The 26,617-nt window shown below is 32.7% G+C and overlaps 1 protein-coding gene across 1 annotated transcript; it reads right to left on the bottom strand.

The window, feature by feature from the left end:
* Positions 1-1,196: 1,196 nt before the first annotated feature.
* On the bottom strand, positions 1,197-24,928 carry LOC135832131 (nose resistant to fluoxetine protein 6-like). The gene is made up of 15 exons (XM_065345156.1): positions 24,793-24,928; positions 23,414-24,253; positions 11,634-11,845; positions 11,151-11,365; positions 10,644-10,732; positions 9,356-9,558; positions 9,127-9,281; positions 5,609-5,777; positions 4,950-5,143; positions 4,227-4,368; positions 3,936-4,125; positions 3,695-3,840; positions 2,592-2,707; positions 2,080-2,175; positions 1,197-1,931 (listed from the first exon to the last, which is right to left on the bottom strand). The coding sequence occupies exons 2-15, from the start codon at positions 23,730-23,732 to the stop codon at positions 1,832-1,834; spliced, it is 2,346 nt and encodes a 781-aa protein (XP_065201228.1). The 5' UTR covers positions 23,733-24,253; positions 24,793-24,928; the 3' UTR covers positions 1,197-1,831.
* Positions 24,929-26,617: the final 1,689 nt, after the last annotated feature.

Genomic DNA, 26,617 nt, shown 5'->3' with positions numbered 1-26,617 from the left:
TACAAAATGTTATTTTTTACCTATATTATGATTTCGAGTCGCAATTTTTTATTACATAAGAAGCAGAAGGTGCAGTTGACCTTAAAATAATTTTTTTTTGTTTGTTGTTATTACTTAAAAAGTCGACTCGTAAGGTATCTTGTTAAAATTAATGTAATCTAAAGATTTCACACTGATTAATACGCCGAAAAAGTTGCTACTTTGCAACATATCATAGCAAATTGGTATAATATACCAGAAAAAAATAACTGTTGTACGATGCCTCGTCGTCTCTCAATTTGGAACCGACGCTCAAAAATACTATTTTGTATTGGGAACTTTTTGTCGCGGACAAGATGCACCCGCTGATTCGTGTCGAGCTGGTTGCATTCTCTGTCTATCCGATTTCGATCGGTAGCAGTGGTGTGGCGGTTCGATGCGGGCTGGCGGTGTCGCTCTTGTTCTGCACTGTGGGGCCAAATTTTGAAGTTGATTTACCCAGCCTCGACTGACGTAAACCACAGGGGGCAGAGGTAGGATATCCTAAATAGGATAACGAGTCACTGTGTGGCATATCCCTTCCTAGTTATTTACCGTGCTTTCCTCCGGTGGTGGACTCAACTGAGTAAACCAACGGAAGGGGCATATGTAAGGAGGGAAATATGCCTAAGGGTGACTCGTATTAGAGTAGTTTGATGTACCCTAATTCGGGTAACACTGATTGAGCGTCGGTCGCGGCTATGAGCCTACGAGCGACGCCGGCATCGTGGCAGTCTGTTTTCAGCAATATTCAGGCGGTCAGTTTTTTATGTGTTCTTTTATCATACTCGCGGATCTTCCGAAGTTTGAATGTGTCTTAGTTTAAGTTCTTTATATTATAAGTGGTCAAGAGGTATTATCCTCATTTATTATTTGTGTATTCTTTTTATATAATATTCTCATTGTGTTGTATTTGATATTGTCGATAAGACAATAATATATTTTGTACTCGAGCGTGCTTTTATTGTTTATTGTGTCGTACGCGATATTACATTTATTCTTTGGGGTAAGTGCCCTTCGGGCTTGGATTATCTCTCATATCACACCCTATTGGGTATAGTGACGGCTCATTATAACAATTCATTGTTTTTCTCATTTCCTTCATTAAACCAGCTAATTAAATTCATTGACAAAATACATTAATCAATATTTCACCAAAAATAAATTGAGTTAGGTAGTTTATTTGGAAAAACGCTATATTTTTTCTCAATTTGTGTTTAAAACGAGATCCTCAAAAATTTAATAAACATCTGTTTTTCGTACACAAGCACTGATGCTAAATTCCCTCTAACTTAAGGGACTAATTATTACATCCTAACTTATAAAAGAAAAAAAATCACAATAAATATTCAAGAATCAGGTGAATTACTTCAACTATCCACAAGATATACTTAATATTGTTCACACGAGTATTTTCAAACCCCTACAAAATATCTCTAATTAAATATTTCTCACAAAATCATTTAAATTAAAGTAAAAAAATAATATAAATAGGTATAAAAAATCAATTTGAACTGCTAACAATCTAAATGCCGAATGCATGTGGACTAAGTAGGTAAATCTTAAAACTCGAGAGATTAAAAAATCATATCACAATATTTCTTATTCGAAGCTGAAACATCAAGCGCTGTACTATACTACAGCAAGTTACCCATATCAACTTCATTTTGATTCAGACAGTTGATGTTACTCCTAGTAGGATTCATTCTTCCTTAATCGAACACCCCAACTGTTCACAACAGGTACAGCTTACAGTGACTACTAAATATTGAATGCGCCAATAAAATTGAGTAGTAGGTCGTTACTATTTTTCTTAAAATTTTGATGACTCTGAAATCTTTGGAATTATTTCGTTGTTGATGTAGCATTCATTATGGTAACCATATGGTGGGCAAGTTCCATTAGAACTGGAACTGAACAAACAAACAAACAAACAATAATTATTTGTTGATAAGTTTCCAAGTTATAGGGAGACAACTATGAAGAATTATTCAGAGATGATCAATAGTTCACGATTACATCCAAAAAAGTCAAAGTTAGCAATATTAAAACTCAACTTACATGACATCGCTGATTTTCTCTGTTTTTGTCTCATTAGCTTCGACGTTGGAGTCGATTTTTTCGATGCATTCGTCCGTTTTTGGTTTCACAAAAGATCTATAAGAAATATGTAGGTATGAATCAAGCTATTACATTAAAAAAAAGGCATCAACATTATTTTAATGAGTTTAATTAAGGTACGTAGTCTAGGTGCCTTTGTTTCAACTCCTTCAAGCGGAAGCTAAAAATTATTAATTTTTGATTTTTTTTCGATTTTGATCTTCAGTTCAGTACCTACCTAATTGACTTTTTTGTTAAGAAACTATTTATTAGTGAAATATATCAATTGTATTCGTATATCACGTTGCAAAAAATGATAGTAATTAAAAATGGTTTCAAAAACGTAAGGCAAACATGCCTACACGGACTCATGTAGTTGGCGTAGGAAGGTACGGAAGAGAAGAGGGAAACATTATACATCTACTTTAAAAGATCCTATAAGTAGATACATACACAAAACAAATAATACTCACTTTAATAAGTGTCTCTGCAATAATTTGGACAAATTTGAAATTGGAGCTTCTGCGAATAAATGTAAAACTAAGCCAATTATGTAACACCACATTACATCGCCAAGAGCCCACCACACCTGAAAAAAAAAAATCATCGTATGATAATAAGTGTTTAATAGCTTGGTCAATTGGTCATAAATATACAATATGTTCTAGAATATTCTCATTATTAAGTAGATTCTTTTTTGTTTACCTACCTATTTAAAAACTTTTTTTTTATCAATGAACTCGCACAATTGCAAAAATCATAGGTACATATGTAATACGAGATTAAAACGTACCTACGCAAGTGAGGTATTATGCGCATTGTAGGGATCCACGTAAAACAGCTGTTTACGTATTTTAGTATAATTTCGCAAAAAAATTGATTTAACGGATCTTATAAGTGGGGAATTTTGTAATTACAAGAAATTGACTACGTACGCAGAATATAATCTGCTAGAATAAACGATGAGTTTATTTGACCATGTAATCAAGATAATATTAAATCACGCGTTCATAATTACTATAATTATCCTTAGGTCTTTGCTCCTTGATATTTTGTTTCATCAATGGTGATTTGCCGTTGTTTATGTGATGAAAAAATGAAAACACCGCGTGGTAAACTTGACCCTGAGTACGGGTGAATCACTCGTCATGGCGACTTTTTTTCTTTATTATGATGGATTATAAAGACGTATGTAGAGATGTTAAATTTAATATAGACGGTATTAAAACTTCTCACTGAAATGTTTAAATAACAAAATATGGAACTGATTTCAAAACAAACTACCATTACAAAGAATGTTAACCCGTAATATTTTACAGTTACCTACTGGTATGAAATTTTTCATATGGAAAATTACCTACTCGAACATATTACGATACGTGTGATCGGTAAATTTTCATGGTTTAGTGGAAAATTTTTCAACAAATTTTCTTTATTTTTATTTTTTCATTTATAGTACGAGTATCTAACTGGACTTCTGATTCATAGTCGTACTACAGCATACATAGGTAGGTATATAATATTTATACATAGGATAAATTAGATCAGATCGGAATTTATGCCGATGATTACTCACCAAATTCATCTTAGAAGATAATGGCATTGGTTGTTTTTGTGAAGAGGCGTGATACAATTGAATCACAGTATTGACTAGAAAAACTGAGTATGTTAATCGTCCAAATGGAACCCATACTTTCCATTCGAAAAATTTATTAAATATTCCTGTAAATTAAGGTAAACATTGAATGCTAAGTTGAAATAAAAATCGATTTTTCGAGAGAACGAAATATGTACAAATTCACACGTTTATTACTTACCTAAACCTGATGTAAAATACAAAGCTATATGGACAGCGTATGTGAATACGAATAACGAACGATTTACAGCAGCATATAAAGCGCTTTCAAATCTATCGTATTGTCTATTAAAATCGTAGAATAAGCATCCGTAATACTGACTTCCTTCACTGATCAATATGGATAAAAATGAAACTAAGTATATTTGTTTCTAGAATTTAAAAAATAAAAAATAAAAAATTTAATCAATTCGTGAATTATTCAATTTTGGTAGGTATTTCCAAAACAAAATTCATCAATCATCATATTTACCTCGCTGAATCGGAATTCTCTATCTTTTAGTATTTTTATCACGAGGCCAGCAAGGATTCCTATCAAGTAAGGTCCTGCTCTTGTATACGTGGCAACATAAAAATTGGTAAATTCATATTCTTTTCTAGGTTCTTCTAATAAGCTGTAAAAGTTGAAATAAAGTTTATACATTTTTTGATTTAGTTCAATTCAAAAGGGTTTGATTTTTATCTGTTCAATTTTGGCAGGCCTGCAGCTTCTTATCAAAAAAAAAAAACCAAAACCAAAACCAAAAAAAGGATAGAAGGACAATTCAATATTGAATTCACTGTAAAAAAATATATGAAGAGTGATATTCCAAAACTCGCTTTGTCCATTTTCACAACTTTTCAGGAGAAAGGAAAAACAGTTTCCCTTTAAACGGGTAAATTGGCTTTTTAAGCGAATTTAGCACTTTATTTGGGTGGATTTATGATGTAGGAGTGTAGGTATACATTTCATCCACTAAATACTGCTGAAAAAAATTTCAATAAAAATGGACAAAGCGCGTTTTGGAACATTATTTTTTTTTTTATTTTTAGTGAATTGGCTATTAGGTGAGTTTAACACCTCATTTTGGTAGGTTGATGATGTAGGAAGGTGAGTTAATACTTCATCTACCAGGTACTGCTGAAAACCCAACTTTGATAAAAATGGACAAAGCAAGTTTTGGAATATCACTCTTCATATGTATATTTAAATCACCTCATGTAAAGCCTCAGAATTCCATGGAACTGGTTTATGTAAGCAACTGTAAATGTTATAGCAGCGAATACCATTAATGCGAAAAATATCGCAAAGATTCCAATCTTCCTATTTTTGGTGAAAATGTATAGTAAAATTCCTCCAATGATGGCCAACTGAATATCCGCTGATATGTACCAACTAATCAATAAGCACTGTAAATCACATAACATTAGGACATGGTATTGTGAAAGATTTTCTTTGTTACCTACATAAACGTACAATGCATGTAGGTATTTATATTTTTTTATATCAACACAGCAAAATAGGTAGGTAGGCAAATAATTAAATTTCAAAATATAATATTTTTCAATCAGAGGATTAGGCGAAACAAAGCGCATTGTTTTCCTAGAAAAAAAATCTACAAACTATTTCAAAAAAGCATATGCAGAGAAATTTTTCAAATAAACCTCGCTGTCTCAGTTAAATGCAGGATGGCCACCTTGAAAAAACTCAATTAAGAAACTCCTACATCTATCTGATGCGTTCGATCGAAAAAGGGTGACCGATGACGTCAAAGTGTGGTAATGCTAACTACTCTTCGGTACCTAGCGTACTACACCTACCTAACTATTGCATGGAAATAATCGAGCGGAAAGTTACTTTAATGCTTCAATTACCTGTTGATCAGTTTTAACAATGTTGTTAATGACCAATAAATTGGCCCACCAACTTTCCTGGCACTTGGTGACTTCGTTCATTATTCTGTAATCCCACATAGGACCTTCACTCGTGTATGGCAATATGTAGATGATGTATAATACCAAAATTCCGAATACCGGAACCATTCTGCAAATGGGTAACCAAAAACATCGTATATTAAATAAATAAGTACCTAAGTAAAATATACCATTTTAAACCAAAAAAAAAAAAAAAAGCGTCGAGCACTGAGCGAATGGTTAGATAAGTACATTTTTTCAGACATGCTGCAATTAACGCAACAAGATCGACGAGTATCTACTTACACATGTATCTATAGCGTACCCCACTACCCCAGTCTAGCTTTTAATGTACATTACATACATATAACACGTTTTGCAAAATTTATCAATAGTGCATTAATTAAAAAATATCGGAAATTGCTCTGATTTCCGTTTATATGTATTTTCTTTACTAAATGCAAGGTTTTATGTACTATAGCAGAATCAACATTTGTACGTGTACGGATAAAATTAATGCCATTTTTCTGTTCAGATTCCTTTTTGCGTTATTGAAAATCAGTTGAAAGACGTGATAAGTACTTAATTAAATACCTGTAGGTAGTTAGAAACGTGTTCAATTGTAGCAACAACAAACGTATAGCTTAAACAAAAACATAAGAGCCATTTGTTCATATTCTTGCCACATGTACCTATGCATGATTTTTCCATTCATGATCCTTAAATAGAATTGAAGTGGGGAGGGAAAAATGCGAACTTATTAACAGGGATGAAATCCATCCCCAAACTCAATGATAAGAATCATTGAACAGTTTTATATCCAAAGGGCGACCCGGCAATTGATTCAATACCCACCTAAAAATTTTGAAAAAAGTGCCTTATCTACCGAATCTTATCGAGCTGTAAAATGTCAAATCACATAAAAAACATACCTACCCTATCTACATTAGATTTAGGTATACCTAGACATGTACCTGACCTACTATCATTCATTGAAAATGTACACCTTTAACAACTTGTTTTATAGGTAACCTGTATTAAAGTAGGGTTTCAAACTATCAGAAAACTGAAAATGATGGAATTAAAAAGGACAATTTGTGGAGTCTTAGCAATCCCTTCCAATACTTTCCATCTCTTAAGATACCCATATCTCGTCACATCAAATTTATTAAAACTTGGTGATATAATTATATCTACCCTAAATTTTGCGATTTTAAGCAACCAGAAATTTTGTTGCGGCTTTTTCAGATATCTCCCGACTTCCTTGAGAAAAAAATCCTTGAATTCACCTGAGACCATTAGTGAAATTCCTTGTCTGATATAGGCACTTCCGTCGTATTTTCATATCTCCAAGTAGTACATATTAGGAAAATATGTTTATTTCCAAAGTAAGAAAATTTGCATGTTGAAGATTTTCAAAACATCTGCCAATGTTGAAATATTCGAAGTTTCAGAACAGAGATCGGCTGCGTTAAAACCATTGGTGGCAACTATCCTGTAGCCTGTGTAGCTTCCGCAACACACGAGTTGATTTCGTGTGTAGCATGCTACACATGGCACAAAAATAAAAAGTGCAACTAGTCAATGAAATAATTTTGGACATTCTAAAAAAATTTTCTCAAATTTTGTGTCAAAATTTTTATGCTACACACGGTGAAAATTCAAGTTGCCACCCCTGGTTAAAACACGCCTAGAAATACATACCTACCTAATAAATACTAGATATAAATTGTACGAAGACTTATTGGATTGATGGAATTACTTATTACTAGTACCTACTTGGATATTGTTTTCGAGCATTAAAAAAATTTAATTCGCGCGAGTAGGTATACTTAACCCTTTGGAGGTTCTCTAGGTTTTCGCGTTAGAAAATTGAAGTGCCTTAATGAGTGTGATAGGGTACCTCACCCAATTGGCCAAACCACAAAAAAGTCGTGCTTTTGATGAAAAGTTTTATAGGAAAATGAAAGTTTCCAAAAAACACAAATGTGACATTTCCTAAAAAAAAATTGAATGTATGAAGGATTTTTTTTGAAAAAATGAATCAAAAACATGTGTCAAAAACATTGAACAAAAGCACTCTTTCAAGAAATGAAATAAAAATTGAATTGGAAAAAAATAAAAATACAAGGTTGAAAAAAAGTCATCTGGCAGTTCACAAATTCAGCGAGAATCAAATCTTGTTGGCAAAAATGCCTTTGTTTAAAGCATGAAGAGAAGAAAAATCTATGCCGCTAAGAGAGGATTTTTTATCAAGTCATAAAATCTTTTCGGAAATCGAGCCGAAATATGGGACAAAATTTAGCAAAATTGCGAGCTTTCTGGTAAGAGGTAACTAATTATAAAAACATTTTCGCCTTTATTCACGAGATGTAGCATAGAATTTTCTTTCATTTTGGGAAAAAATGAGTATTTTATCACTTATTGGAGTATAGGAATATGAAGATGAAGATGAAGAGAAATAGTGAACAAAAACACAAATCCAGAGCGTAAACGAAATGAAAGACTGAACTCGTAGATGAATTTGGATTTTTATTTACTATTTTTACTATTTCTCTTCATCGTCATCTTCATATTCCTATACTCCAATAAGTGATAAAATACTCATTTTTTCCCAAAATGAAAGAAAATTCTATGCTACATCTCGTGAATAAAGGCGAAAATGTTTTTATAATTAGTTACCTCCTACCAGAAAGCTCGCAATTTTGCTAAATTTTGTCCCATATTTCGGCTCGATTTCCGAAAAGATTTTATGACTTGATAAAAAATCCTCTCTTAGCGGCATAGATTTTTCTTCTCTTCATGCTTTAAACAAAGGCATTTTTGCCAACAAGATTTGATTCTCGCTGAATTTGTGAACTGCCAGATGACTTTTTTTCAACCTTGTATTTTTATTTTTTTCCAATTCAATTTTTATTTCATTTCTTGAAAGAGTGCTTTTGTTCAATGTTTTTGACACATGTTTTTGATTCATTTTTTCAAAAAAAATCCTTCATACATTCAATTTTTTTTTAGGAAATGTCACATTTGTGTTTTTTGGAAACTTTCATTTTCCTATAAAACTTTTCATCAAAAGCTCGACTTTTTTGTGGTTCGGCCAATTGGGCGAGTTACCCTATCACACTCATTAAGGCACTTCAATTTTCTAACCCGAAAACCTAGAGAACCTCCAAAGGGTTAAGTACCGAAGTTTTTTTTCGTTTCAAAGTTGGTATAATATTGGTAGACATTGGTAATCATTATGTTTGAAATCGAATTGCGAGCAAAATAGTGCGAAATAATCTCATTAGTAGGTACATAGTTAGTTGCATAAATGCATACTTTACCAATCAGATTATTCGCATTCTTAAAATTAGGTAGGTACCTATTCCCGCATTACTGTCAAACGAATGCATCTTAATCAAGTTTCAAACCTACACCTAAGTAACTATCCATAATCTAAAATCAAATACTTATCGTAAAATATTATTGAAATCTACCTTATCCATCGAAAAAGGATGCTGAAGAACAGGTAAAATCCTCCACCTTTCATCATTGGTAAAAACCCAAAATGAAACGTCAAAAAACCACTGGCCATGAAAAACACATCCACAACATTTGTGTGTATTAATTCGATGCTAGAAGAGGTGTAATGCTGCAAGAATTTCAATTTATAAATTTCAAAATAAATATATAGGAACCCATGCAATCCTGAACAAAATCACTTACTTGTTCGGCTCCTTCGGCATTGAATTTAGGAAAACCGATGAAGTAGATAAAACGATGTCCGTAAATTACAAATAAAATGTTGAGAATTTTTATAAAATGCAATGGAGCGTAATCGGTTTTTGGGTTTACTTTTTTCAGTTTTCTGAAATTTCTGACGATAGAAAATGCTTTGAATATGTCTCTCAATGCGCCACTTGGTTTACCTGTAATGAAACAAGATATCGAATATGTACTTTTAAAATTTACATTCTCGAACTGCATTATTTTCGTGGACATGTGCATAATACATAGTATGTGACCTTGACCTTGCTATAGAAAAAAAAGAGCTCCCAGTCTTCGGAACTTTTGATGATTTAAATTGTACTTCGTAGTAAATTTTGAAAATTCATTGATGGTATTTTTCAGTGACTCAGAATTGCGGAAATACCGAAAAAATAGCCTAATTTCTGCTGAATCTTGAAGAAGAAAAAAATCATATTTTTATAGGTCAAAGGTCAAAGAAATTATTCGTATACCACCAACGCGTGTTTTTATTAAATAATTTAAAACGAATGTTTTCTAAGATAAAGTAAGTAGCCACTAGCCAGAGTTTTCACTTTTAAAACAAAAGGGAATACATAGGCATTCGCCTCACGCACTAGAAAAACTGTAAATAAGCCAAAGAAGAGCGTTTTCTTACCTAACCATCTGTTTTGATTGCCTATGCTAATTTAGGTAGGTATCCCAAAAATTTTACGAAATATTACTCTGATAACTTTACCTATAAGGAAACCCAATGAAGGATGCTGTCCTTCAATTTTGATTTGATTTCAAGTATTTCAACCTTGTTTTCAAAAAAAACAAATCCTTTCCAAGAGAAAACTTACTACACACGTGTGATGAATAACGTCCAGCATCACCAAGAATTAACGTAAAGAATTTTATGACTCATTTTCGAATACTTGTGATGAAGCGTAACAGATAATATTTCATTGAAAGAAAACATTCGCAGAAGGCGATGATGTTACTTGCGTTCCCTTCTGGAAATTTCACCTCTTCTTTAGCACTTGCAGTCAGTCTGTCCAATAATAATTCGTGTTCAAACATTTTCTTTTTGAATTTGAATCAGTAGAAATCACTAATAGAAATATAAGGGCGGTTTTTTTAATCAAGGTCACCTGTGTAAGTGTGTATCTATCTATCTAGATCTACCTGCTTCTACATATGATTAAGTACGTAGATTTGCATACATGGGTTGTAGTTATCTACATTTAGAAAAATTGCGTAAATATATTTTATTTTTACGCACTTTTTTTTATTTCATCACTGGAAGCATACATAGCGATATCGTAACAAGTGGAAGAAATTACAAGCAAGAAAAGTATCACGAAAAACCATCTGAAATTTAAAAAAAAAAAAAAAAATGATAGTACATTACATACCTAGATAAATATCTTTTTAGCATAAGTAGGTACATTGTTAAGTACGAGTATATGCGAAGCGAAATGGCACTTGAACTTGAGCCATATTGAGTCAATCCTTTTTTTCCCTATAAGTATTAATCTTCTGATTTAATTGAATTTACAAATTTGATAATCATAGCACATACACAATACGCAGGTAGTCAGGTACGTATTAAAATTCTATCAAAATTCAATTAAGAAGTGATAGGTATTTGAAATCCTAATTTAATTTTTCCTATTAATGGGTGCAGACTATCTATGTATAAGTTTATTTGACTTGGTGGCTGGTTGAAAGTACCATTTCATAAAACGCATTTAAACACTTTATCGCATACCTACGCGTATTTACTTACCTGACAGTAAAGTATCCTTGCGAATAAGTAAATTCTTTTTGTATTTTACAGAATGTGGGGTTCACATCAACTGATACATTAAGTCCGTGATCAGTGAATACTGGATAAAGAGTGCTATTGAGGGAAATCTTTAAATCGGTGGATTTACAAGATGATGGTATACACATGGCAAAACTCAGTTTCGTTCTATCAACTCTGACAGGATTTTTCTGATACTGCAAAACAGTTGCATATTTTGTTTAGACGTAGAAATATTATAGGTACCTATTACCTAACCTTAAAAATTTGAGGAAATATTTCTGTGATCATAGATTGTTCAAGTAGGTATAGTTCATCAATTTTTTCACTAACGATCATTAGAAAAGTGATTTCAAATTATTAAAAAAGAATTCGTATTTGCAAGTTGGTGACTATTCAAACATCAATTCAAATGATGCTACGAACAATTTACGATTATCCAGTACGAACGAAAATGATACCTACCATCGTAAGAGCCTCCCAAGCAGAACGTTTTTCATCTGGCACCTCGACGAGTTCACTGAGTGATACATCTGGGTAATCATAGTCAACTTCAGCCAAGCAGTATTGTCCTTTGACACCGTATGAAGAAATTTTCAAACATTCGTCGTAGTTTCCCAAATGAGCAACCATACCAGAAAAAATCCCAACTGATGGCCATTCTGATGATTCCATCACTAGAAAAAAACATATCGGTATAATTAAGTATCCTTCCTTATGCAAGTAGTTTTCGTCGTGTGGGCGGTAGGTATTTTATTAGATAGTGAATATACTCGTGTATAGATATGCTTAGAGTTGAAGAAGCAGAGAGCATTGACCAAGCGTAAATGTATGTAATTCCCTTATACTATGGATATCGCAAGTCTGCGCAACTACTGACGTAAACTTGGCGCAAAACAGGTTAAAAAAAACACAAATCTGCAGGCTCGTATTACTTATAAACTTCAAACATATATTATCCCACTGATATATACGAAAAGTCAATAAGTTTGAATTATTCAAATTCCGCATAAAGGATGTTGATAATTGCTTTAGGTTTATATTTTTTCAACATAAATTAGGTACCTATTTTATAAGTGAGTAGATGATAAGTGCATAATTATTATATGGCATACACACGTGTCAATGCAATCATAAAATCAGCATCAGTACTTATGAATGTACCTATTTATTGTATTTGTAATGCTAAGTATAACCAACTCATTTTTTTATCAATAAAACATGCTAAATAATGTGTTGAAGGTATTTGTGTGTGTGTGTGTGTGTGTGTGTGTGAAGTATTTTGCTACAGTGTTGTCAGTTTAAAACGGTGCCGTGTGTTTAAAACGTTTAAAACAGTGTTTTAAACGTCGAGAAAAAAACGGAACATGTTTAAAACAAAATTCTGTTTAAAATGTTTTTTTTTGTTTTAAACAAGTTTTTTTGTCAACTCTAATTTCCTAAAAAAAACACGTTTTTTTCAATTTCTTGTTGAAAAAGTAGTGAAATTGAAGGAATTGAATTTTTAGATTTTCGTTCTTCTTCCTAAACTTTTTTTGAAGGCAAATTTTGTGTTTTGATTTCGATTTTTTAATATTTCTTGAGCCTTATAGCTATTTTATGACGTCACATCTTTAAAGTTGATGACTGGATGACGTACCTATATTTGAAAAACTGAATCCAAAACAAATGAATTTGTGTTAAAAACGTGTTTAAAACACATTTTAAACATGTTTAAAACACATGAGAATCCGGCAGTTTAAAACCCTGTTTTAAACAAAAAAAAAACCGTTTGTTTTGTCTTTTTTAAAAAAAAACCGTTTTTTTTCAACACTGTTTTGCTAGGACGATACGCATTTAAATAAATAGGTACATAATTATAAGTATCGACAGTCAACATATCTGGGAATACGCGACTGGAATGCGTCTAAGTGTGAATCTATATTTTGAATTTCATGCAGCGAATTTCCAAGGAAGATCTCTAGTACTTAAAAATTTTGCAATTTCAAGAAATGATTTATAGGTACCTAATTACCTACTATGTTTCCACCCTGAATATTATAAAAAAATCCTCTTTCCATCTCTTCTAATGAATAGATATACATTGATATTGATAAAAAGCAAAATATAGACAGGTATTTTACGCGATTTTTTCGCTCATAGAAATGAAAAAAATCAGTCTCTTGTAATTTTATTCTTCCGCTGTAATATTTTATGTTGGCAACTAGATCGAAAAAATAATACGTAGGTAACGATTTATATCGATTGAAAACCATGAAAATTCTCCTGAAGGGTTTCAGGATGATTTATGATTGTCCTTCAGTCAATAACCACATGATTTTAGAAAGTGTGTGTATTTGTACCTAATGTTAACAAAACAAGTCCCTATGCTAGTTCTTCAATGAGAACATTTCATTCAATTGAATGGAAAAAAATCCAAGATTTATTACAAACACGATGGCTATTCAACTTAAAAAAAATCGACCCGAAAAATTCACATTAAGTAGGTATGCTCGTTTAACACCTTTTTTTTTTAACGATTCTCACGTTATGATCACGATTACGCACGAGACCTGCGTTTAAGTAAACGAAATTAACAATGTCAATTGCGTATTTTTCTTTAAAAATCTCAGAGGTACGCTTCATAAATTATATCTACCTATTTATTTATTTATTTCCTCAATAATACGATTTAATGCGTTCATCAGGCGAAAACTTGTTAAGATGGTATCAATGCTACACATGCAAATACGTACGTACAATTGTACGTATCTATAGGTAGGTAAATGGTAGATACCTGGAAATTTATTCCGAGATTTTTGTAATTTTTACGAGATCTTTAATGAGAGCGAAATATGTATTTTTACGATTAAAGGAACTTCGTCAGGTTTTTAATTCAATTCATGGTAAAAATTTATCACAAACATTCTAGGATTACGATCCTTACAAAACTCGCAATTTTCAAAAGTAGGTACCCACCTGTAGGTAATTAACGTGCCGGTACCTGTTACCTACAAAGATATACCCACGAGTAGTAAGTATACCTTCATATCGCCTCTATTGAGAAAATGGAGTTTCGAAAATGCCATTTGTGGCAATCTAGCAAAAAATGTAAATTAGTTTTTTTCTATGGTTTAAAATCGTAAGAAATTGCAGGTCGAAATCAAGTTATCTACACATGTGCCAGATTGCGTAGAAGATATATGAGAGGTTCTTGGAAATTGGAAAACATATCTACGATATGTCTACCTACATGGGTAGGTAGATGTTACGAAAAATCAAAATATTGTCAGGTGGCGGGCACCTTGCAAATTTCAACAATTAAGTACTTTTTTATTGTAAAATTCAAATGAAAGGGGTGTAGGTACCAACCTGGTACCCTGATTTTCTGTTTGAATGGATGTAAATTAAAACGATTACCTATTCAATTATTCAAATACCTATTTTATGAACTGATTTCGCTTTTCAATCAGATTTCAATACCTAAACGAACAAAAAAATTGAGAAAAGATAGGTATGTTGGTTGGGAAATCAGCATAACCAATCGAAATTACTTTTCAACAATTCAATGAGACTGGCAGCAATAAGTACGAAAGAGAATTTGACCCTGCTCTTTTCTGTTTTCGTACGTAGTACGTATCAATATGTAGTTCATTTGACACTAAAAGCAAAGGCAGGGATGCAGGATGTGACTATTGAAGACCAATGTATCACCTACAAGGGTTTTTCGAGCGTTCAACCGCTTCAAGATAATTGCGAGTTCACTAAAATTTCCGCTTAAGGCATGAAAATATGGCTCTATGATCGGTTGATTCTCATGTATTGACGTACCTACCTAAGGTTCCCATTGTCATGTCATGAGAGTTCAGGATTTCTTATGTTAAGTTGGCGTATGTTTAGGTTTTTGAACAGCGTTTGACCTCGAGAGTCACCAAAGGCTCCGAGTTAAACGATAGGTATCTATATCATGTAGAAGGGAGAACTAAATTCTCCTCTACCCAAGTTTTCTGCCTATAACTCCTGCACGGAAGTTCCAAACATACCCTCCTGTCTGAAATACCGAGGTAGTATTGGACTAGGTTAAGTATTTAACCACCTGTTTATTTTATTAATTTTTCTACTCGAGTCAAAACACGTTCTCTGTCTTCAAGGAAAACAATTTAAGGAACATGGAATGTTGCGAATAATCCTCCCTCACCCAAAAAAAAAAAAAAACAAAACAATAATGTACGTACTTATTAGGTTACAAAAAATTTAAAAAGTTAAAAAATTGAAACGCTACCGCGCATTTTGTTTGCAAAAATTGGGATAAAAGGTAATTTCTAATTAGAAAACCCGCAGAAAACATTTCATTTCTATTTGGAAAATGAACGTCTATAGAATTGTATTTTCAATGTTCTATCTTTCCAACAATTTTTCTTCGGGTAAGTAGGTACTCGTACTTGGTCCCAAAAACAAAAAAAATGAGCTCCTAATAGAAATGTTATGTGTTTTTCTCAAATCTTGCTAAAATTGGCAAATGCTTCGATAATAATGTTTGTTTGAGGTGTTGAATGGTTTCATTCGCAAAAACGAACTTTAAATCAAAATACAAATTGTCCAAAAAAATTTCGTTAAATAGGTAGGTAGATACAAAATTATTCGACTTATACGCGATCGAAAAATGCATCTCCTCTAATCCGTGCTCTGCCTAACAAACGCAATACGTAGAGCATCCCTCTTAACTCGACCAGAATTTTATAGATATTCTGTAAATTCGATGGCGCAAATCTTTAATTGAAGCGAGGTAGGTAAATGTTTATCAACCTTCAAGTTGGCAAGTTTGAGGTTACGAGAACGACTTTCGAGAGTATTAAATAACGTGTGAAGTTAGAACTCGTGCATTTTATGCCCAACTACATACAAATATAGCGAAGAAAAAAAATAAAAATTTTTTTTTATGTAAGAATGATTAATTTAAGAACTCATAAGCAATCCATTACCTACATTTAATGAGCAGTAAAAACTATTTAATAAATCATCGGTGGAGGCGAAGAAATACAAGTTCATACTTTTAAGGCAGGGCAGGTACACAAGTAGGTACCTACTATTTTATCAGGCGAATACTGTTTACATATTGAATATTTATTATTCCGGTAGCTTTAATCTTTTTAAATATTAAAATAACATATTATGTCCTGGTAAAAATAAATAATGACGGAATGTCCCCTCAAACGAAAAAAAAAGAATTTTGCAAATAATATATCCGTGACGAAATCAAATTTTTGAATGTAACTCCTCTTCATAAGCAATTAATTTCACACGTTTCAATTTCCTGGTTCAAATACTTAATAAAAATTGTTCAAAGAATCAAATAAGTGGAGGAGAAAAATAAATGCAAATGAAGTTGATGTTTGGCCCTACTGCTCGTCAGGATCTTGGTTTATCATACAATATAACAATATAAGTAGGTAGGTAGGGTATGTACTTAGTTCCTTTTAACGTTCGAGAAATCAACCACCAACGAGTCTTTTTGAAAAACATTTAAAAAATTCATATAAGTATATAAAGCTGTACCTGGAATTTTGCCAAACACACGAATATAATTAAGGTACACATTAGGTATATCTAAGTGGTGTAAAGAAAATTTTCAACTTGTCGCAATACTTCATTTTTAAAACAGGATGTTTCCTTTTTATGGAGAAAAAAGTGGAACATTGAAATTTTATGGTAACCTAATACACGTTCTGCCTACATCTACAAGAGTATACGAGTGTATAAATTTTAGGTAGGTACTTCATCGGGAATTACTCAAAAAGTTGTAATAACTTTCTTAATTTTCACATTTTTATTTTTATTTAATCTATGCACACGTGTTAGCGCTGGCATTGAACATTTTTCTTTTCTACAGGAAATTTTTCTATTCATTTTTTTCTTCAACATCTAAGAACTCCTTCCCTTACAACTAATCCAGATCACTTTTTTTTTGCCTTGGATTTACTACTTATAAGTAAATAATCAATGAAAACACGTTCGATAATATGTATTACCAGACCTAATTAAGATTGTGTTAATCTTTTTTTCCCGGGTTGGTACGTATAATTATTTTCTAATAAATGGTCATAACATTAACACCTGGTACCTAATGGCTATTCTAAAGTTTTTGTTTTCCTCGACGACTGTAAACAAAAATTTCGATAATTAAAATAATATTCTTCCCTTAAATTTGGCACCTATAAGTAGGAATCTGATGACATAATACGTATGTAAGTAGGTGTATAAATCGTATGATCACATAGCATAGACAAACGCATTAGGGGAAAAAGAAAAAGGAGAAGGGATAAGTATACCGCACTATAGTATAGTTTAAGCGACAAAAAAAACTTGTTGATAGGGAAGAGGCGAGCACATCCGCAAATCGATATACCTAAATCGCCAATAGGTACATTCAAAATAAAATATACTCATGCGTAAAAAAAATTGTATCGTTTCCAATTTAAAATCATAACAACTTTTCACTAATTATTTTAAATAATTGAAAATCAATACTTGATTGGAAGGTGGAGTATTAAATTAATTGTGGGAATAGCTATCGTACGACACTATACTACCTAATTTCAATGATATGTAAATAGGTAAGTATCTAGTTTTTGCTTCGTCGCCAATTACCAAATCCTTACATCTCGTAAATCGCACCGGGTGTATCGAAGTGTTCTCATACTACATACTTCACTACACTTACAGATTTTGGACGTCTAGTTTGGTCAGGTTCAGGGTTATCCGGTTGATCATTTAGCCTTTAAAAGGATAAGGACGACATTCGTCTAGTATGTGTGCAACCGGTAATGAAAAATATGTTAATTACGTAAGAGTAAGATTCGTTATATCTGTATTTTTTTTTTCCTAAGGCTGAATCTTTTTTTCTCTGTCACAAAACTGTAACAATTCAACATTGAATGAATGCTTACATATAATTTTACAAATACCTATACGTTTTTTATTTCATACAATTCGACGTATGATCTCAAATACCATGTCATAGGTATGTAATCGATTGGTTTAAATCGTTTTTGATGGAAAAACAAATTCTACAAAACAGTAAGTTTATCACAAATTCTACAAATTTTTTGTAATTTTATGACAGATATATCATAATGCACAAGGTTATGTTCATCACAACTACCGCTTTTATGTAGGATACCTATTTTGTTTTTTACATGTTGTTTAAATGCCTATAGGTACGATATTATGTAGAACCAATATAATTATTCGTTACCATAACAATCAAAAGGAAAAACAAAATTTAAAATCATAAAAATGAAAAAAAAAATCAAATACCTTTGGTGATAAATATACGTATGCATGTTCTAATATGGCTTCGAAATTTCGTTCAAAGTAAGGAAATTCGGCACTTAGATATTTGTTTACAAAATATCACGATCTGCAGGTAGGTACTTTGAAACCTCTAAACAATAAAAATCATCTTCAACGATTTTGCGAGTCAAAATTAATCTGGGTATCTTGATTAGGTACAACTATTCAACCTATTTTTTTTTTCAATGCGTAATGTCTAATTCAAAAAATTGTTGTAGCCTGTAGGTAGGTATGTACTTACTTTAAGTACATCCTACGAAAAAATGAGAAATGGAAATTCTCCGCAAATGATAATTTTTGGGTCAAATGAACGAGCACACATGAAGTATTTTGGCTTCTTTGATGAAAGCAACTTTTTTATTTTTTTCCTCCGCATTTTTAAACATTGAAACAAAACACCAAAAAATCGCAATTTGTATCAGAAAAATAAGCGTGGAAGAAGGAAACGGGAAGAGTAATAATTCGCCATCTGCCGTCTTGATGGGTATATACTATAGGCATGAGAATTTATACGGCAGCTATTCCCATGAAATTCTAGTTAAAATTATTTTTCTCGATTTTTTTTTCAAAACAAAAGGTGGGTAGGTACTAGGTACTAGAAACTTACCCACCTGTCTGTCTGCATGACTTTTTTGATATCAATCATTCTTCATCAAGACAGAAACAGGAGCCAAAAAAAAGTCATCATCAACGATACTTTTTGGGTTAAATTCTCTGTCTAAAGACCATTTTTGGCAGTAAATTGTCAATACCTACCTAATTATTGTTTTCATCAATTTTGAAAAAATCTCAAAGCGATATTTTGAAGGTAACCGGAAAAAGAGAAGGGTAGAAGAAAAACGCTCACGCCTGCGTAATTAACCCATGGTTTCATAGGTTTAGGTAGGTACACTCATAGTTTAAGGTTTTCCCTGCCATGTGAATTGTTTTGAAAATTCGACTGAATTCTGCGAGTAGGTGTACAGTATTAAATTTTCAATTGGGTACAACAACCTTACGATTGAAAGGCCCCAAGCAAAAACACTTGCAACCGCATCATACAAACCATCTATATAATTATTGTTGAATTAAAATTAAGTGTCTTTCAACAGGGACCATATTTAGCACAGGTAACCATTTTATATGATTTATCGTGAAATGAATAGTCGAAGAAAAGTTTTACTTTTAAGAAATAAAAGACCCTGAAAACCACCTCATTGTATTTCGCATTGCAAGGAACTGCATTAAACTCGCTCAGTAAACAGAAAAAAAGTAGACGAGACGATAACTAACCTTCGTAAATTAAAAGGCGTTGCCGACAAAAAAATATATCGAAGAAAAATATACCTATAACTTATATCTACCATTAGGCTGATGCGTTTAATAAATAGCCTGTGTGATAGGCACACTTAATCATTCGATTAAAATCCTCTTTATTTTTCGATGCATAAAAAGTAAACAACTTCATTGAAAAATATAATGATAGAGTACCTACATAATGTGCATACGCATAGCTTTTATGAAAAGAACGAATTGAGATGTCGGGTTACTAAGGTGTCGGACTAATTGTCTACCTATCAATAAAAAAATGCAATTTGTTTTTTTTTTATGATGCACAAACGCATCTAGTTACTTTATTACTGCTTACTACAATTAATCATTTATTTCACATGCAAGCCCACGCAATAGGTACATTGGTACCTACCTATCTACCTATGTTGATCAATAAATATCTAATAATTTAACTCGAGCGTTGCGTCGGGATAAATTATGGACTTAGTCGGGGCTTGGACAGAAATGATTTGATTACCTACTACGAGTAATTACGAGAAAGTTATACCGAAATGCATGCCAGAATGTCACATGCACTATGCAGAATTCCAGTATGAGGGTGAGATGCATTTTGGCAATATTTTTACAAAAAATGTAAATAATATTCAAAAATAAACCCTTTAAAAAAAACTCACATTTATGTAGTTTAGAATGATTAGGAGATTGAGATCATTCTTCAACATTGTAGATAAGCATTTACCTATAACATACATCTGAACCGCGCTAAACTTCAATCAAAGCTAGGTACATATTTTGAATATACATCCACCTACCTTCTACACGACACATATCTACAAGTAATAGGTAAAGGTAAAATGCAGTCAGTCATTTACCCAAATTTGCAAATCATTACAATATGGAAATACGCATAAACGCATCATTTGAATAAATTTGTCAAAAATTGTACTTGTAAGTAGGTAGGTACTCATAAAAATTAAAATATTACCCTCACACCAAAATAATAGAAACATCTTCGTTTCAACCAGAAATTTATTCGATTCAATATTAATTTTTCGAATCATTTTTCCAGCGCGTACATAGGTACTACATAAATAGATCAACAAATTTCAGGCTAAACTCAAAAAATATAGACCTGAAAACATCCTAACCGTTGAATTAATGGTTATTGCTCTTTTAACTAAGAATGGCTAGCCATGCATTACCAAAAATTACGTAAACGCGTAATAGGTACTACTTATCTCAACTTCTCAAAGCCAAAAGAAAAATAAAAAAATTCTCCTAAAATTAATGCAAGAAGAGAGCACTTTCATTCGCAGATATAATGTTCACACGGCCCACTCAAAAAAAAAAAAAAAATGAACCCGAACATACCTAGTTATTTTATAGGCCCAATTCATTAGATTATCTATAATTACTTCACACTAGACGAAAATAATTGCATACGCAAGCCAAATTTAATAAAACGCGTGTGTATAATTTGAAAGATTAATAAACTGGTTACATGCTTGATACCATAATCACGGTCAAAAACACGATTACCATAAAGAGTTAGGCTGTTTGGCTACTACATGTATTTATAAACATACGTGTATACCTAGGTAATTGTTAAAAATTTCTTTCTTTCTTTCATTCATTCGTTTTTTTTCTTCTCTCGAATTACATAACTCGGAGTGGCAGTGAATCAACTATCAAGGGCAATGTAACGAAGCAATGTTTTGATATATGTATCTAACGGTAACAATTGCAGAAATTTCCGATGAACCATCGGAAATTTTCTCGAACAGATTGGAATAGAAAAAATCTAATCGTGAATAATTTTAGAATGTGTAAATTACTGTCTAGTTGAACGCTGATAAGTGGTCTTTTTTTTGCGCTGCGATCCTACTATATCACGCTTAAAGAATAGGTAGAGGTATACTTCTAGATTGTTCGTATATACGAAAGATTTTTTTTTAACGTAAAGTTTACACGGTACCTCTACCTACTAATAACTGTTTTGATTGAGTACAATGGCCACGAGATTATAAACACATTATCGTTGTACAGTCATCAGTCATGAAACCGAGGGGAATTACCACCGACGTTTTATTCCACTTCCGAAATTTTCCACACGGTTTTGGCCACCACAGATCACAATCAAACCGAAGGTGTCAAAAATCAGGTCTTCAGAGCTGGACCACGAATTTAGAGGGGAGGGGATGGGACTAAATAATTTGGAAGAACAGCTTTATTGTAGGTAATTTACTAAACGGATGTCACATAAGTATGTTTCTCCAGGCTAATCTGGCCAAAGACCTTATAAGAATGAACAATACCTAATGCTCCGTTTCCCCCCGTTGATCTTATTAAACCTTTGGTGAAAATTAAGTATCTAATACGAGTAAAACCTAGAATGAAAAACTTGATATAAATATGTAGGTAGATAGATAGTGAAATAGTCTGGCTGGCGCGTGCAGAAAGAGAAATATGTCAAAGTAAAGCTCTCTCAGAATTTTTGACCTGTAGCCAAATTTTACTAAAATGATCAATCAAATCATTGTCGAATTGGTAGGTTTTTGAATATCGACATAGTGGCAGGTTTGCGCATCGCATGTTTCTTTTATTTCTTCAATTTTTTGTCGTAATAAATCTTCAGCATAATTACAATGTACTTCACATTGATAGTGGGAAATAATGTAGGTATTTTGGTAGGTATAGTAATTTTGAACACAGGTATTGTTTAGTCAAGAAGATAACGAGGAACGCCCCCCCCCCTCAATTTTGAGAGGACGGGTAAATTTTCTGGAGAGAGCTGGGATTGCTCGTGGAATTTTTTTTGTAAAATTAAGGATTGCATTATAGGCTTTAAGTTGACATAAGTATAGGTACATAGATACGTATTGAACTTCTCTAATTTTTTCAATTTAAAAATGTTGAAGAAAATAGGATGGCTTTTGATGTGTGATTATGAATAGGTAAGTATATAAATAATTATTTATCAATTTTCATCTGACAAGGGAACCCCCCGACACATAATCGCTGCGCCGATTCGCTCAATTTTCTTAACTGGCACACGGAAATCCGTAAGGTAGCCATCTCACAAATAAATTTTCAGCTGCCTTATCTAAAAACCGTGAATGACATAAACTTTTTAATTTTTCAAAATAACCCAGATTGTATAAAATACGAGTAGGTACATAGATAGAAAAAAATCAAATGAGGCTCAATTTTTCATGTAACCTACTTGGTGAAAAAAGTGGAGTTTTTTTTTTTAGCACATACGTATATCCATCAATTACTCTAAAAAAATTAAATTCCGCGCTCTATTATTGAAACCAACAGACTTTTGAGAGAGACTATCCCATGACTTCTACAGGTAGAGTCACCCAACATAAAATAGACATTTTGAGCCACCCTCCCCCGCTCAACAAAAAATGAGCAAGCACCCCGAAGCCCGATGAAATATGCACCTACGTCTGATGTGGGCTCTGAAAAATTGAACCACGGTATAAAGCGCAGAATATGTTGATAATTTTTCTCATCTTCTTTGTAGGTCGTAAGTAGTCAAGCATTAATTAGGTAGAGGCAATTTCACCGACAACATTAGCATTAGGCCGAGGATGTGAGATAAATCTGTAAGATAAATGTAAGAAAGAACTTACTTCTGACAGCCCAAACAGATTGATTCCTCAGATGTAATTTATATAAGTCGAAGTCTCTTTTGCATTCGGCATTGGCGTTAGAATCCATCTGAAATGCCATTTCAGCTTCGTAGAACAACTGCGAAATCCATTTTCTTTGGGGAAAATCTGATTTTGCATTTTGCACACTTTCGGGCTCAACGTGCTCGTTAGAAGGTAACTCATTTTCGCTTTCGATAATTTTGCGCACATCCTTTTCGGTATTATTTTCGAGGGCTACCGCGCAAAACAACGAATAAACGATAAAGAAATACGTAAGCGTTGTTACTCGACGATCCATGGTTGAACATCAATCGTTAGCATCAACGTGTATATGCCTTTGAAAATTACTTAATCGATCCTCTTAGAGCATCGGGAACGAAATGCGAGAAAATAGCGACACCGGTCTGGGAAAATATCATAGTTTCGGTGCGTAAACAGTTGATGTCCTTGTGAACCGGCCCGCAAAACGTCCAAGTGCAGAGCAAAAAATCCAGTTGCTATCCAAGAGGGTACATTGGACTCGTGCAACGGCTACGCGTATCGGCGTATGGAACACCGTGGTTCGGTTTTCTTCTTCGTACCACTCGCTATACTTGCTCCATGCTCGATTATATTGCCTAGGTCAAAGTTGAGGTAACGGAAGATCTTCGTTGAAAATTATTTATCAGTCGCAACTCCCAAACGGAAATAATAACAACCTTCGCCGGGTTTTCTGATTTTACGTCGATTAAGTAGGTATGGTATAGGTTCGTCGAAAATATTACGAATTACGATGTAGCTATACGCAGCTACCGAAATCATTAACATCCACCGATCCGGCTGAAAAATAATTTTATTTCGAGTAAGTTTAAAAAAAAATCATACGTGTTACGACGTCGTTATATTTACTTAAGCGTTTTATAAATATGTATCTACCTAGCGTATACCCATCTCAAAACGCTCTTGTTACCTACGGTTACCTCCGTAAAAAGAAAATCCGATTTAAATTATTTTATAGCTAAGCGCGTACTAATTAAACAAACCCATAGTCGATGTAGAAAAAAATGACTACCTAATTAAAAATTAAATTACATATTCAGATCTGGAAAACTTCTCCTTTTCGACAGTGTACGTACTCGTATACCTATACCCAGTTCCCAGCACCTACCCAGAATTTCAACGAGACCATGCTCTTACATAATTACGATCTCGTGCGCGAATAATTTCAATACCAAACGTAGAAAATGATACGAGCCATAAATTATTTTAAAAATTTGGTACCCACCCTAAATTAATTTTATTTTTCTACACCTCAAACTTTTTTATAATTATGTGCATAACGATATCCAAATAGGTAGGTAGGTATACTTAACATTTACCTGCTTGAAATTATGATGACGATAACGAGAAATAATGACGATTCGATTAAAAGTAAAAGTAAAACATCACTCGTTTGAAGAATGACTTGTTATACATCCCTCACATTGCTTTTATGAGCCATTTTTATCAAAACATATCCATAATAGAGAAGAAAATAGAAATAATTCAAAATGTACGAGATAATATGTAGATTGATAACAAACAATACCTAGAATTACGACATTCATTTTCGTGCCAGTAGTCGATTCTGTTTTGTTTTTATTTCATGTCATGGAAAGCTACTTACTCAAAACAAAAATTTCTTATCAGCATATCGGCCTACATATGTACATGAATTTTAACCTAAATAAGAAACATATAGGTGTTGGGTACAAAAAACTTAAAAAATGTTATTGATTGATGTACCTATTAAAAAATATGTACATACCTACCTATATATTCTACCTCAAATTTGATCTTCACACCTCTTCGCCTATTCCTGAAACTGTTGTTATCCTAAACATTATATTGACGGTATTCTGTTGACGATATGCTTGTGAAAAACAAAATGATAACGTCCAGGGTATAATGGATCCAAGATTATCTCTTTGAATCTAGAATCAGGTTCAAAACCAAGATCCTATTCAATGTTTCAAAAATCTTGTAGATTCAAACTTTATTATGATCTCAAATATCAACTCTTTTGCCTAGGTATTGTTGAATATTGAGTTTTGCTTGCAAAAGAATTCTCGGTCACAATAAATAATCACCTATTAACATTTCAAAACGTTTCGTAAGTACATAAGTATTTGCTTAGTGAAAATCTTTTATTGTACTTATATACATACCTATGTATTTTCAGAAGTGTGGGCTCTTATTAGAATGTACAGTATTTTGTGAGGTTGGAATTTTTCTACATCTCACCCTCTAAAGTTATCATTACCTGAGGTAAGAAAATAATTCCCTACTTTTTAGTTTTCCCCTACACCTATGGAAAAAAAATCATGTCAGTAGCCCCAAGTTAGGACAACAAATTTATCAAAAAACTAACTCATTTAAAAATTCTTCATTTCTGCGTCAAAAATTTTTCAACAAATCCCTTTTTCAAAAAAAAAAACCTTTCCTATGGGCCGTGCAAGCTATGTTGGAATAGGCAAATTAAAATCAGCGAAAATTTTCTATAAATTTTCCATTTGTGGTCAAAATCCTTCTAATAACACCCTTTCACCTAATTCTCTTTGTCAAGAAAAAAATCTACCTCGGTCCCTTAAAAAGCAATATTGGCTGGCACAACTCATAAGTTATATCTACCTATACTTAATGTCTCGACTGTAGATCAGAAGGTAGGGTATGTACGAGTATATCTCACAATTAGAAATGACAGATTATAAAAAATTTGGAAAATGAAGATATACCTACTAAACTACATAATATGTGAAGGTAGGTAATTGATCTTTCAGTAAATGTTTCCAATTATGTAAAAGTATTTGTAGAATTTTTTAGACTGGGCGTGGCATGTTCCGTTTTCTTATCATACAATCCAGTCATTCAGGAAGCAGGGTCAAACTGTTAAATTCGACCCAAGTTCGACTTTTACCGTTTTGCGGGAGTTCAAACCTATCAAATAGGATTTTTCTGATGAAAATGGATCAAATTTAAAAATTAGAATTTAAGAACGTAAAAATTCTAATTTTTTGGATTTTTCTCATTTTTTGATAACAGGGGGAAGAGAGGAAAGTTTCGCGGTACGGTTTATTTTCACCAACTTTTCATAAAAAAATTTTCATTAAAACTAACACCTTCACAGCATAGGAACCAAAATAATATAAGCCAAAACAAAAAAAA

This window comes from Planococcus citri, chromosome 1 (assembly GCF_950023065.1).
Source record: "Planococcus citri chromosome 1, ihPlaCitr1.1, whole genome shotgun sequence".
In the NCBI taxonomy this organism is placed as follows: Eukaryota; Metazoa; Arthropoda; class Insecta; order Hemiptera; family Pseudococcidae; genus Planococcus; species Planococcus citri.
This window is presented reverse-complemented; position numbering and strand designations above follow the sequence as displayed.

Coding starts and splice junctions, on each gene's coding strand:
- LOC135832131 (XM_065345156.1), bottom strand. CDS start 23,732: ATGGATCGTCGAGTAACAACGCTTACGTATTTCTTTATCGTTTATTCG. Junction 10,733..11,150: donor CAAGGATACTTTACTGTCAG/GTAAGTAAATAC, acceptor TTTAAATTTCAG/ATGGTTTTTCGTGATACTTT. Junction 2,708..3,694: donor TATCTTCTAAGATGAATTTG/GTGAGTAATCAT, acceptor TTTTTTTTTCAG/GTGTGGTGGGCTCTTGGCGA.